Source organism: Amia ocellicauda, chromosome 15 (genome assembly GCF_036373705.1).
Source record: "Amia ocellicauda isolate fAmiCal2 chromosome 15, fAmiCal2.hap1, whole genome shotgun sequence".
NCBI lineage: Eukaryota > Metazoa > Chordata > Actinopteri > Amiiformes > Amiidae > Amia > Amia ocellicauda.
The window spans coordinates 4,903,154-4,915,000 of record NC_089864.1 but is presented as its reverse complement, the minus strand read 5'-3'; the positions used below and the strand labels follow the sequence as shown (position 1 = coordinate 4,915,000).

Here is an 11,847-nt window from a genome sequence, read left to right as displayed (position 1 = left end):
AGCCACCACGCCTACGTGTGTGCGGTGCGCGTTTTATCAGGATGCTTACATCACATTTCCCCAATATTTGAGGGGCACAATAAAGATGACACTCGCAAAGTGATGCTTATGAAAACTAGAATCTAGCCAGTGCATTTCAGTGTTTGTAGAGGGCACTCGACACTTTTGATATAAACCCTGTGAAAAGGCTGACCCTGGGGGACGTTTTACCCATCGCGTCGCAGAACCAGCTTATTTCCTCCGCTCTGAAAATCACGCTGACAATGGGTACACCTAAGACTGTAGATCTATTATAGAAGAAAGACAACGACCCCCACCCCTTATGTATGTATGTATGTATGTATGTATTCCCTTTTTCTTTAGGAATTGTGACAAGATCTCGCTTTCCATGTTGTGACATTTTGGAATTAGAATACTATTTTAAGAGGGGGAAGCGTAAATACTTAGATAAAACAAAGCAATACAACTGTTCATGTTTGATGTTCACAGGGTTACAATGGGAAAACAGAATCACAGCTGAAATCCTGAGATCTAGACCAACAGTCGGGTGCTTCAGATATATAATGTAGGAGGACGGTCTGTGTGTGACTTTCTAATGATCGTCTCCCTGTACTCATGTGGAAAGAGGCGATAGGCTGGTTTTTTTCAGCACAGTTGAGGAAATGGGCTTTACTGGATTGCGCTCTCTCTCTCTCTCTCTCTCTCTCTCTCTCTCTCTCTCTCCACTGTCTTGCTTCCCATCTCCGTGTTCCCTTGGCAACTCCTCTGCGGATAATGGGTTTGGATGCTGGATGCGGGTCGCGTCCAGGGGAGGCAGGGAAGGAATGCCACTGTCGCCGCTCATTCTTTCCAGGAATCGGGGGGTAGTATATAATACACCACAATCGTGCACGGTAAAGCACGTACGCCATTCACGCTTTACTACCAAGTTTTTTTCTTCTTCTTTTCTTCAAGAAGGTGTCCTAGAAGTGTCATTAAAGAGACATTATTTGACACTCTTTTCTTTCTGTCTGCGCTGACTCATCACTGGGGGAATATCAATACCCCCCCGCACGCCACACACACACGCACGCCCATCAAACACCAGCTGGGAAGACAAAAAAAATGCTGCATTGATTTTCTACACACAAGGAGATTGTTAATAATGCAAAATGCGCCGATTCGACCAGTGCAGATTGGTCTGGTGCGCCTGTTATTTCTACCCTGTCTTCAAAAGCCTGCGAAGATAGGCTCGAAAAGACGGGGGCGAATGGGCCAAAACGAGACGAGATGCGCAGGGGGGGGGGTAGAGAAATACAATTCCCGTCATGCCATGCGCGCGGCACTCCCTTTTGATTTCCTGCCCTTCCCCCTGCAGCCCCCCCGCCCCGCGCGGCGCCGCCTCCGCCAATCAGCGGCCGAGACCGCCCGGCTCGTGCCACGCCGACCAATGAGAGCGGGCAGCCTCGTTCTGGATGAAATCCAGGGGTATAAAGTCTTTGTCCCGGGCAGGCCTGCCCCATCTGCGCATTTTGTCGGACCGGAGCGGCGGCACCAAGAGGCTTCACACTCGCGTCCCATTCAATTTTTTTGTACATCCACTTTTTCTACGTAACAGACACCATGAGGGAAATTGTGCACATCCAGGCCGGCCAGTGCGGAAACCAGATAGGTGCCAAGGTGAGGAAAAAACAGGAAATGCATGATAATTATAATTTATTATGAAATTGATTTAGTGCACAGGAGGTTAATGATTTGTCAGAAAAGTGCCTTCAGACCGGCTCATTTCGGTGGATGTCTGTATGGCTAGTACCAAATGGGTGGACTTTAATTTATTAAATGTCACTGAGTGGGGAAAAATGCAAGGTATTTGAAAAGACTGAAGGCTCAATGCATGTCTGCCAAAACCACCCGCTCCGGGACTTTTCCACCAGTAACACATGAAGCCGGTACGGGCAGCCTATTTTCCACCTGTTTAAACCAGATCCACCTTGGGGCTCCATTTAATTCTGCGATTTAAAACAAATAGTTTCCCACAATTATGTGTGTTTAGCCCTTGCATAGACAATGGAAATAAATGTTTTTTTAATGTTTCCATATTTCTATCAATTTGTATTTCTAAACAAGTATTTGCATTTTTAAATTGTGAACGATTGTTTGGTTCAATTGTGAAAAGGACCCGCTGACGGAAGCGAAATCACCTAGACGTGGTTTGTCTGGGCGTGTATCGCCGGACCCCCGAACCCCCTTTTCAACTCGATGAAATGCAGTGTTGTATCCACAGTTCTAAATCGAACGGGCACTTCTGGAACGCGACCGAGTTCTAAAAGAATGTCTTCATATTCTACATTCCACTGGGTTAAATTGCTACTTTTTCTCTCCATTGCAGAGCCCCACATTTTAAAAAATAATTCAATGGGGGAGAAAGAGAATGGGAGGCAGAAACCGGGGGCTGGGATGGGATGGATGGATGGGTGGAGCGGGGCGCTGCGGCTCACAAAGAACAATCGCGTCTCTTTCTGTCTCTCTCTCCACCGACTGACAGCGGGGCGGAAAACGCGACGGGGCGGAATACATTATAATTCTTCACCCTTTCTCATATTGATATGCATGTGTAGCAGACCTTTTAAACCGGTTTGCTCATTCCACATTTTCCACTTCAGACCCGAGCCGCTATAAAGACCTAATTGCTACGTGAACCGTTATCTGGGGAGGAAGAAAAATGGCCGCGCTTTAAAGGCAGTCGTGTAATTGGGTCAGCCTGCATCGCTCCGCCAGTGATTGGTGGCTTTTGATGCGCTTTCTTTATGCCACAGCTGCTTGTCTTGGCGGAGTTTATGATTTATTTTAATAATGGGAGGGGGATAGGTGAGCGTCTGGAGCCAATATATTTTAATTTTGCACCGTCTTTTATACTGCATGGCTTTTTTTAAAGGATTGCCAACTGTGACAATGTCCTTTGTGATTGAACCTCACTAGATGTCCTGATCTAGACCCCTTATCCGTGTTTTGAGATCTAAATGGAAAGGTAGTGAGGTTTGCGAGTAGCCACAGTCTGACTGCAGCTGCGGCTGGGGCTCTGTCTGAACGCCCTCCTCCATTTTGAGCCAAAACCTTGCACTTGAGTTAATCCGGAGTCACTGCAGAGCCCAAGGGAAGCGCACAGGCTCCGTGTTAATGTGACACATTAATTGATATCCGAGTTTAGGAAACGGGTTCTCACTCCTGGCTGCGTTAATTGGAAGCGGCGGTTCGCCAGGGGGTGAGGAGGGGGTTGTCAGTGAGGATGAACTCCATTTTGTGGCATACATACATACATGCATGCATGCATGCATGCATACATGCACACACACACACACACACACACACACACACACACACACGCACAACTGCTGTAAGACCCCCAGCCCCACGCATTAATGAACCCCCCACCCCGCACAATCAATACAGCGCAGTGTAACCGAGAGCCTGTCCGACTACATTGATTTATTACATGGGAATGCATAGTGATATGTGCCAATTACTCTATTGTATATTAGGGGAACGGTGAGCAACTTTAACGCTTTAAATACAAACGCATACATAAATGTACAATGAATAGTGACTAATTTAGCGCTTACACAGGATTAAATTATAGTAATAATTTGCTCACACCTCATGTAAATGCGATTCTGCACACGGGAATTTATTCAGTCTCATATACACTCTTTAATTAGGAAAGCTGTTTGGTCTGAAATGAACAATTTATTTTTCAATCATACAATACATGAATTCAAGTGCCACTATTTGTATAGTACAAATACAGGCTGTATGTGCATACACAATTTTAAATTGGCTTTGCCACAAAAAGGACTGGGACGAATTAATAGCTTGACATGTTAATCTATTCTTCAGTTGTCTTGAGGAAATAAAGTGTATATCTATACCACGGCTTATGTCTGGACTGGAGTTGGAAAGAGAAGAACTCTTATCTTTTAGTGCATACTAAAAATATCATTCAAGGATAAGACTCGTAGATTGCAGACTCCAATGTAGCAGAGTAGTAGTTACAGTGAAAATGCAAAGACCTGCAAGAAAAGCGATGGATCAATCATTAAACCCCCAAATGTCGAGTGTCACATGATTCCTGGGGTCCTGTGCGAAAACCGACACAGCAGTTCACAGCAGTTGTGAAACGTGTAACCCTTCCGAGACAGACTACAACTTAAATTAAATCTCGGGCCCTTCCTTAAACCACAAATTCCTGACCTCAATAGTGACAAACTCGCCCTCATCAGATATTGCGGGGGGAATTTGCAGTTGTTGGGGCGGGTCCGAGTCGATTTCACTCGGGCCTGCGGATCGTCCCGCCTGCGGCAGGAGGAGGAGAGGCTGCTGGACGCACTGGACTGGGATGGCACGCGTTCACACAACGACAACTGGCACAGATCGGGGATGAAAGTTAATCTCGGACACATTACATAAATTGAGCAGAGTTGGAATGGTCTTCATTGGAAACTTTTATTATTTTTATTTGTTTTGGGGGGGGGGCAGTCATCTCTAGAATTTCAGTAGTATCAAAGAGGATGACCTAAATCTGTTCCATCAACACTACTAATCAGGATAACGTTTTTTTTTTTTTTTTTTGCACTTTTAATCCTGAATTATCCTGAAATGTTTGGGAGGAATTTGGGTTTCTCTTAATCTCCCACTAAAGAGCAGCTCTTCCATTTTAGTGTTAAACCTTCTTCTATATAGAGATAAATGTCCATCTCCATCTCTCTCCCTTGCCCTGTTTAGCCCCGGACCTGTCTAAGTGCTTTGGCAATACTGATGTAACTTAGTCATTCTAATAAAGTTTTTTTTACTTTGAATTTGATGGACAGATTACTTGTTCTTTCTGGTATTCAAACCATATCTGGGCCATAGGTAGGCTAGTTAGGGGAAAATGACAACCTTGGAGCATGATTGCAAATGAGATGACATGCTCTGTAGCCCGATTTGATCTTCTGTGGTGTTTGGGATGACTACACAAGTCATTTTAAGATGCACACTGATCTTTAAATGTTGGACATTCTCAGCTACCCCACTGTACGAGAGCACATGAGAAGCCTCTGCTCCCCCCAGGGCAGAAGCTTCAGTCCAGACCAGTTCAGATTGGCCCATCTTGTACTTTCTAGATGGCTTTTTATTTAATAGATTTGATTCCTCCTTCCCTCAGATGCTTGGCACTGATATTCTGGGCCCGCTGCCCACTAAACACTGCTGATCTGAGCCTGAGCTTTTGCAAGGACCGTCCTTGATGCCGAGCAGCTTTTATTGCTTTCTTTTAAGCGGACTCGTTCGCCCTACAGTTCTTCTATTCAAACAAATGTACATCGTGCATTTCAGGGTTTATGTTCTTCTATATTAAGACCCTTAACGTGCACATAACAGTCTGGTCTGTGTGCCATTTATTGTTAGTGTGCACTTAAAAGTGAGTCTGCAGTCTTCCATTTTAAACCTTGCAGTGCAGCAGCGCACAGTGCTGTTTTCATTAGTTGAGTGACATCATGGCTGGCCTTATTGCTCGGGCCCTGAGTTTTGCATGACTGAAATAGTTTCAACGGCCGAGTCATGCAAAAGGCAGGGCCCTCCCCATCGCACAGAATGCACGGCTCAGTCTCCACGGGGTCTGTGGCGTCGAGGCCTGAAATGCAGCAGGAGGTTAGCAATGCAGAGAGCAATTATCACAGGCAGTTGACACCGCTGCTGTACAGGAAGAGGGAGGGAGAACGAGAGGGAGCTGCTCTTGGAGACTTTATAATTTAACATGACTGGACTCTGAAGTAAAGCCAGTCCATTTGTCATTGCTAAGCTGTTGGGAATTTACAAGCATAGCCAGTCACTCAGCGTCCGACCACTGAAAAGCTGACTGTCTTCCAGTGTTCCCCACTGGGGGCTCGGGGCTGTTGTGCCACAGTTGCCCAATCCCACTACCTTTATGCACCCCCGATTACAAGAATCTGCTGGTTCCAATAGAACTCCCTATACTTCAGTTTTTGTTCTGCTTGTTGTGCCCCCGTGCTACTCCTTTTTAATGAGCATGGTTCGACACAAGGGACCACCTGACTGAGATAAGGTCCAGGTTCTGTCAGAGAGGTTTCTTCGCTAGATTACATGCCCGACGAAGCAAGTGATGCCTTTACTGTATGTCATTGTGGCTGATAACCAAGACGCCACAGTTTATAACCATGCATAACCTTCACGTGAAATGTTGGGCAGGAAGATTTTTTGGGGGGGCACGTAACATGTCAAGGTAGCTACCCTGCTGGGCTTCCAGAATATATAAATGATGTCAGACCCTGTCGAGTCTGTTCAGAACCTCCTCAGTCCTTCATGGCCCCCTCTCCTTCCCACTGTGTCCCTCAGTTCCTTCACTCTAGACCTCCTCCTGGCAAATTAAACGCTAATCCAGATTATGTCAATCCCCACTGCATTAAGGAAAAGGGGCGGCCTCAATTTGTTTTCAATCTGCTGCACCACTTGGAGACCTGGCCAGAGACCCAGTGACCCGCTCAGTAGGGCAGTTCTGGAAATGGACCCTAGCGTGAGGCTGATTGTGCAGTGTAATGATTGTAACGCAGAGGTTTATATATAACCCTGTGTTTGTGGGCAAGATTTGCAAACCCTTCCCTCATTTCATGTACAGTGGGTGTGCTGTACAGCACAGAGACAGGGAGAGAAAATGAAACCAATGCTGATTTGCAACAAACTTTTTGCTACGCTTCTAGTTACCATGTCAGGACGATTATTACACTAGATCTGTGTTTTCTATTGAGCTGGCTGATGGCACCGTGGAAGGGTTGCCTTTGTCGGTAGTTTGTCACCGGCTCCGTTGGGCTCATAACGCTTTTAAAGGACTCGGACAATGGCGTTCTTTGTACAACATGAATTAATTGCAGTGTAATTTTTTCTGGGTGACTTGCTGCCCATGTGACTCCAATAAATCGTATACATAACACACGTCTTTTTGTATTCTGGTGCACTTGAGCACAGTTATGACAGTGGCCTATATGCTGCTGCCTGTAGTTGATTTGAACAGGAATTTAGTGGAATTTTCAAGACTTATGGCAAAGATCGTAGTTGGAGAGAGGAGTTGACAGATTTCCCATCAGACAGAAGTTAGATCAAGGATAGTTTTTAACAGTTGGTATAGTTTCATATGTACCGTTTCATCTGAGGGTTGTGAATATTTCCAAATTCAACTGTAGTCCCATACAAATGAGAAGGACTTGCACTACATGGAAAGAACAGTTGATTTTGTCTGGTCTTTGCTAGGCTGTCACTGCGTTCCAGGTCACAGATGCCAAAGGCTGATTCTGTCCTTCTCAGTTTTGTTCTCCCTCCCTCCCTCCCTCTTCCTGTCCAGAGCTTAGTCAACCCAGGGCTGAGTCAGTGTAGGTCAACCAACCAACTCATTGAAGTCAATTTGGGACAGCCCGAGCTTGTATAATCGCTTTTTATACTTGGCTTGCCCCCAGATCAGTGCCCTACAGTCCCAGGCCTGGACAGCCTCCTCTAAATCACGTTGGCTTTATAGCACCTCCACTTTCGCAAAGATGTCTGCGGGGGGGAACTCATTGAAGGGTTTGGTGTCTGCTCCAAATGATCCCTGATTTTATTATCCGTTTTTCCAACAAACCGTGAACTCTTACACTGCCATCAAGGATATTATATGTGCCAATGATCCAATTTACGTGTGTTTTTGCCTGCTTTTTACCTTTTGAGGCGTCACAAAATAACCATTGGAAGTTGAAGGCCCTAAACACGCCTCATACATGTTTGTTCTCTCTGCACAGTTCTGGGAAGTGATAAGCGATGAACACGGCATCGACCCAACAGGCACCTACCATGGGGACAGCGACCTGCAGCTGGACAGAATCAGTGTCTACTACAATGAAGCCACAGGTACCATTCTTTTCTAATACCCCTGTTCAACAGCCAGGTCCCCGCATAGAAGTCTAGGAACATGACTTCCCAGACGGGATATAAATAGGACTGAGTAAAGAAGGTGGGTGATGGTGGCGCCTCCCTCTCCTGCTCTGAGCTTCCTGTGGCTGCTGTCCATGTGAACTTTTTGTGTTCTTCTCTCTGTTTTCCCTATCTCTTGGAGGTGGTAAATATGTTCCCAGAGCCATCCTAGTAGACTTGGAACCTGGAACCATGGACTCCGTGCGCTCCGGTCCCTTCGGCCAGATCTTCAGGCCAGACAACTTCGTCTTCGGTGAGTTGGTGTGGGATCAGGATTGGGGGGGAGAGGGGCTCCAGTGTCAGGAATTGAAGTCCTAGCTCCAATCTAGACTGTCATGGCTGACTGTAGGACATGGGGAATATCGGCACTGCAGTGGTCTTGCAGTAGGTGCTGTTGGGGGCTGGGTGGACTCCAATTGGCCAGGGTATTGTAGTCAAAATTTTAAAATAACCTGTTGGAAATCATGCAGAAAACTTTGAGATTCACCACTAAATGGTAAAAATAGAATATTTTACAAGTTTACAGGAACAAACCTAAACAATAGTGTACAGCCTGTGGACGATCTCTCATTCTGTACAACTCCCTCTCTCCGCAGGCCAAAGCGGTGCCGGCAACAACTGGGCTAAGGGCCACTACACCGAGGGGGCGGAGTTGGTGGACTCTGTCCTGGACGTGGTGAGGAAGGAGGCCGAGAGCTGCGACTGTCTGCAGGGCTTCCAGCTCACCCACTCGCTGGGCGGCGGCACGGGCTCCGGGATGGGCACCCTGCTGATCAGCAAGATCCGGGAGGAGTACCCCGACCGCATCATGAACACCTTCAGTGTGGTGCCCTCGCCCAAGGTGTCCGACACTGTGGTGGAGCCCTACAACGCCACCCTGTCGGTGCACCAGCTGGTGGAGAACACAGACGAGACCTACTGCATCGACAACGAGGCGCTCTACGACATCTGCTTCCGCACGCTGAAGCTCACCACCCCCACCTACGGGGACCTCAACCACTTGGTCTCGGCCACCATGAGCGGCGTCACCACCTGCCTACGCTTCCCCGGGCAGCTCAACGCCGATCTCCGCAAGCTGGCTGTCAACATGGTGCCCTTCCCCCGGCTGCACTTCTTCATGCCCGGATTCGCGCCGCTCACCAGCCGGGGCAGCCAGCAGTACCGTGCCCTCACAGTGCCTGAGCTCACCCAGCAGGTCTTCGACGCCAAGAACATGATGGCGGCCTGCGACCCGCGCCACGGCCGCTACCTCACCGTGGCCGCCGTCTTCCGCGGCCGCATGTCCATGAAGGAGGTGGATGAGCAGATGCTGAACGTGCAGAACAAGAACAGCTCCTACTTCGTGGAATGGATCCCCAACAACGTGAAGACCGCCGTGTGCGACATCCCGCCCCGTGGCCTCAAGATGGCCGTCACCTTCATCGGTAACAGCACGGCCATCCAGGAGCTCTTCAAGCGCATCTCCGAGCAGTTCACTGCCATGTTCCGGCGCAAGGCCTTCCTTCACTGGTACACCGGCGAGGGCATGGATGAGATGGAGTTCACCGAGGCTGAGAGCAACATGAACGACCTGGTGTCTGAGTACCAGCAGTACCAGGATGCCACGGCTGAGGAGGAAGGCGAGTTCGAAGAAGAGGCCGAGGAGGACGCCTAGGTCCGCGCAGAGGAGTGGGTGGGCGGGAAGGGGAAGCCACGACAAGAAGCGGAAAAAAGAAAAACGCCTAGAAGATGAAGATTGATGGGGAGGGGGGGGGGGGGAGAGGGAGCAACCAACCAACCAACCAACCAACTAACCAGGCTGAAACAACAAGTCTTTTAATTATTTTAATTTTCTTACTGTATGATTTTATAGATTTTGATTTGTAGTGTCTTTCTTCCCATCTCTTGGTTTGTAAGTCATGCCTTTGAGCTTTTCCCATCACATTTTAAAGTCTGTTTGCACCCCCCTGTTTAAATGGGTAAGACCTTGGCAAGCGTTAAAGTGGACTCTCATTCAGAGTAACTGCAGTGGGGGGGTGGACTGGCCCTCGTCCTGACTGTCTGATTACAGGCTGATCTAATAGTCGGACTGCACTGTGTTGTCAGTGGCCATTGTTTGTATTCAATTCCAATCCCTTCCAGCTATTAACTGACAACCCACCTTCTATTACTGTTAATATGGAATTGGGGGGGGAGAGATCAGGCCTTCCCAGAGCTTCGATATCCCTCCCTTTAGCCGATACGGGCTCTGGGTGGTTTCCCCAATCGAATGTCCAATATTGAAGCACTGGCTGCTGTTAAAATGGTTTTGTTAGCAGTTCTGGAATGATGGAGCATTAAAGAAATACAATTAAAGCTATGGGAAGAAGGGGGGGGGGTGTTACGCTGAATGCTGTTCGGAGGGGGCGTGTGTTGCGCCAGTTAGCCGAGAGGAAGGTGTCCCCTCAACTCACACAGTCCAAGCCACTCTTACAGCGCTGTCCTTTGCTCAGCTTTCACGTCCTATGAAATGCACTGCCGGTTGTATTGGCTACGTTTTTTCAGCCATTCTGCTACTCTTTGGCCAAATTGTGTGAGGGGATGGGGACAGCCACAACCCTGGCCGTGTGAAGCCAGAGCTCAACTCAGAGGGGAAGTGGACAGGCCTGGTGTGTGTGTGTGTGCGCGCGCGCCTTGGAAAGCCTGTAAACGTGGGAGGAGAAAAGGCCTAGTCAAGAGTGTAGAAGAGAGGTGAGATGGAGTGGAGGGGCTGTGTCAGGGAGGGAGTAGATTGTAGGCGAACGCCAGCTACCGTCTCGCCACAATCTGGGTAACAAGGCCCACAATGGGAGAGGGGGAGGAGCAGCGAGCAGTGCCTTCACGCAAAGGGGCTGTGTGATCAGTGGGGCAGGGCAGCGCCGTCAACGATAGCTGAGGGTCACAGGTTTCCTCCATGAGGGTGGAGGGGTGGATTGGGTGAAAAATAAGGGTTATGGTGCTGCCACGTTGAATGGCTGGTCCTAGTGCGGTCTAAGGCTTTGGAATGCTAACCCAAGGGGTGAAAACTGTCCGATGCCACTGCGGTGAGGAATTGGTGTCTAAACTGGCGGCTATGTGGCAGGGGTGGTGAGGGGTGCAGTTAGAATGAGGCTTGGGGTTTGGAGAAAACAAGGTTAATTGCATGACTGCAAGCGATGCATTCAAGGCGTAAGGAGCAGATTCTGAAGCAGGAAGCCTGACCATGACCATCCATGTGAAACTCCCAATATAACCAATCACTGAGAAGGCTGGGAAAAAAAACAATGTCTACCCCAGCACTAATGTTAATGGAAAGAAAATTTGGAAATGGTTGAAATGTCACTGACAATGAGTTGGTCTGTGTTTTTGTTTTGTTTTAAAAATATATTTTAAAGTGGGAAACACACTTCACAATAAATGAACTGACACATTTACACTACTTTATTCTGGTTAAATGACACATCGCTGAAGTGACTTTGTTGATGGGAAAAGCTTGGAGCTCTTTTGTTTTCTGTTCATTGTTCTGCTCTTTCTGTGCTGTCCAAACTCCTACACCCTGTCATGTACCGACTCTGTTCCACGGAGATCGGTCCTCCACGCTGTTCGCTGTGGATTCTGTCATTTCATTCGTAAACGTTCCTGAAAAGAAGTTAACACCTCTTTTATTTTTCCATCTCCAGTTTAGTTTCTTTTTAGTTTTTTTTCCCCTGTAACTTTTTTTTCATATTGAAAAGCAAGGAGCCTCTGGAAAAATAAAAGGAATTTTTATATGAACAAAAGCTGGTTTGTTGGTCGATCTGTTTTCAACAAGAAAAATAAACTGAGTCGCGAAAGTGTCACCAGTGATGCTCTGACGCATTTCAACCTATATTTCAGGTCTGTCTAAAAGTATATACAGTC

The 11,847-nt window shown here is 47.6% G+C and overlaps 1 protein-coding gene across 1 annotated transcript; it reads left to right on the top strand.

Annotated features, from left to right (window-relative positions):
- The first annotated feature begins 1,488 nt into the window (after positions 1-1,488).
- tubb5 (tubulin, beta 5) lies at positions 1,489-11,726 on the top strand. The gene is made up of 4 exons (XM_066724745.1): positions 1,489-1,659; positions 7,800-7,908; positions 8,114-8,224; positions 8,568-11,726. The coding sequence occupies exons 1-4, from the start codon at positions 1,603-1,605 to the stop codon at positions 9,623-9,625; spliced, it is 1,335 nt and encodes a 444-aa protein (XP_066580842.1). The 5' UTR covers positions 1,489-1,602; the 3' UTR covers positions 9,626-11,726.
- The last annotated feature ends 121 nt before the right edge of the window (positions 11,727-11,847 follow it).

Bases quoted from the DNA above. Each gene is read 5' to 3' on its own strand.
- tubb5 (XM_066724745.1), top strand. From the start codon at position 1,603: ATGAGGGAAATTGTGCACATCCAGGCCGGCCAGTGCGGAAACCAGATA. The intron at 1,660-7,799 runs GTGAGGAAAAAA...CTCTCTGCACAG, and splicing joins GAAACCAGATAGGTGCCAAG to TTCTGGGAAGTGATAAGCGA. The intron at 7,909-8,113 runs GTACCATTCTTT...TATCTCTTGGAG, and splicing joins CTACTACAATGAAGCCACAG to GTGGTAAATATGTTCCCAGA.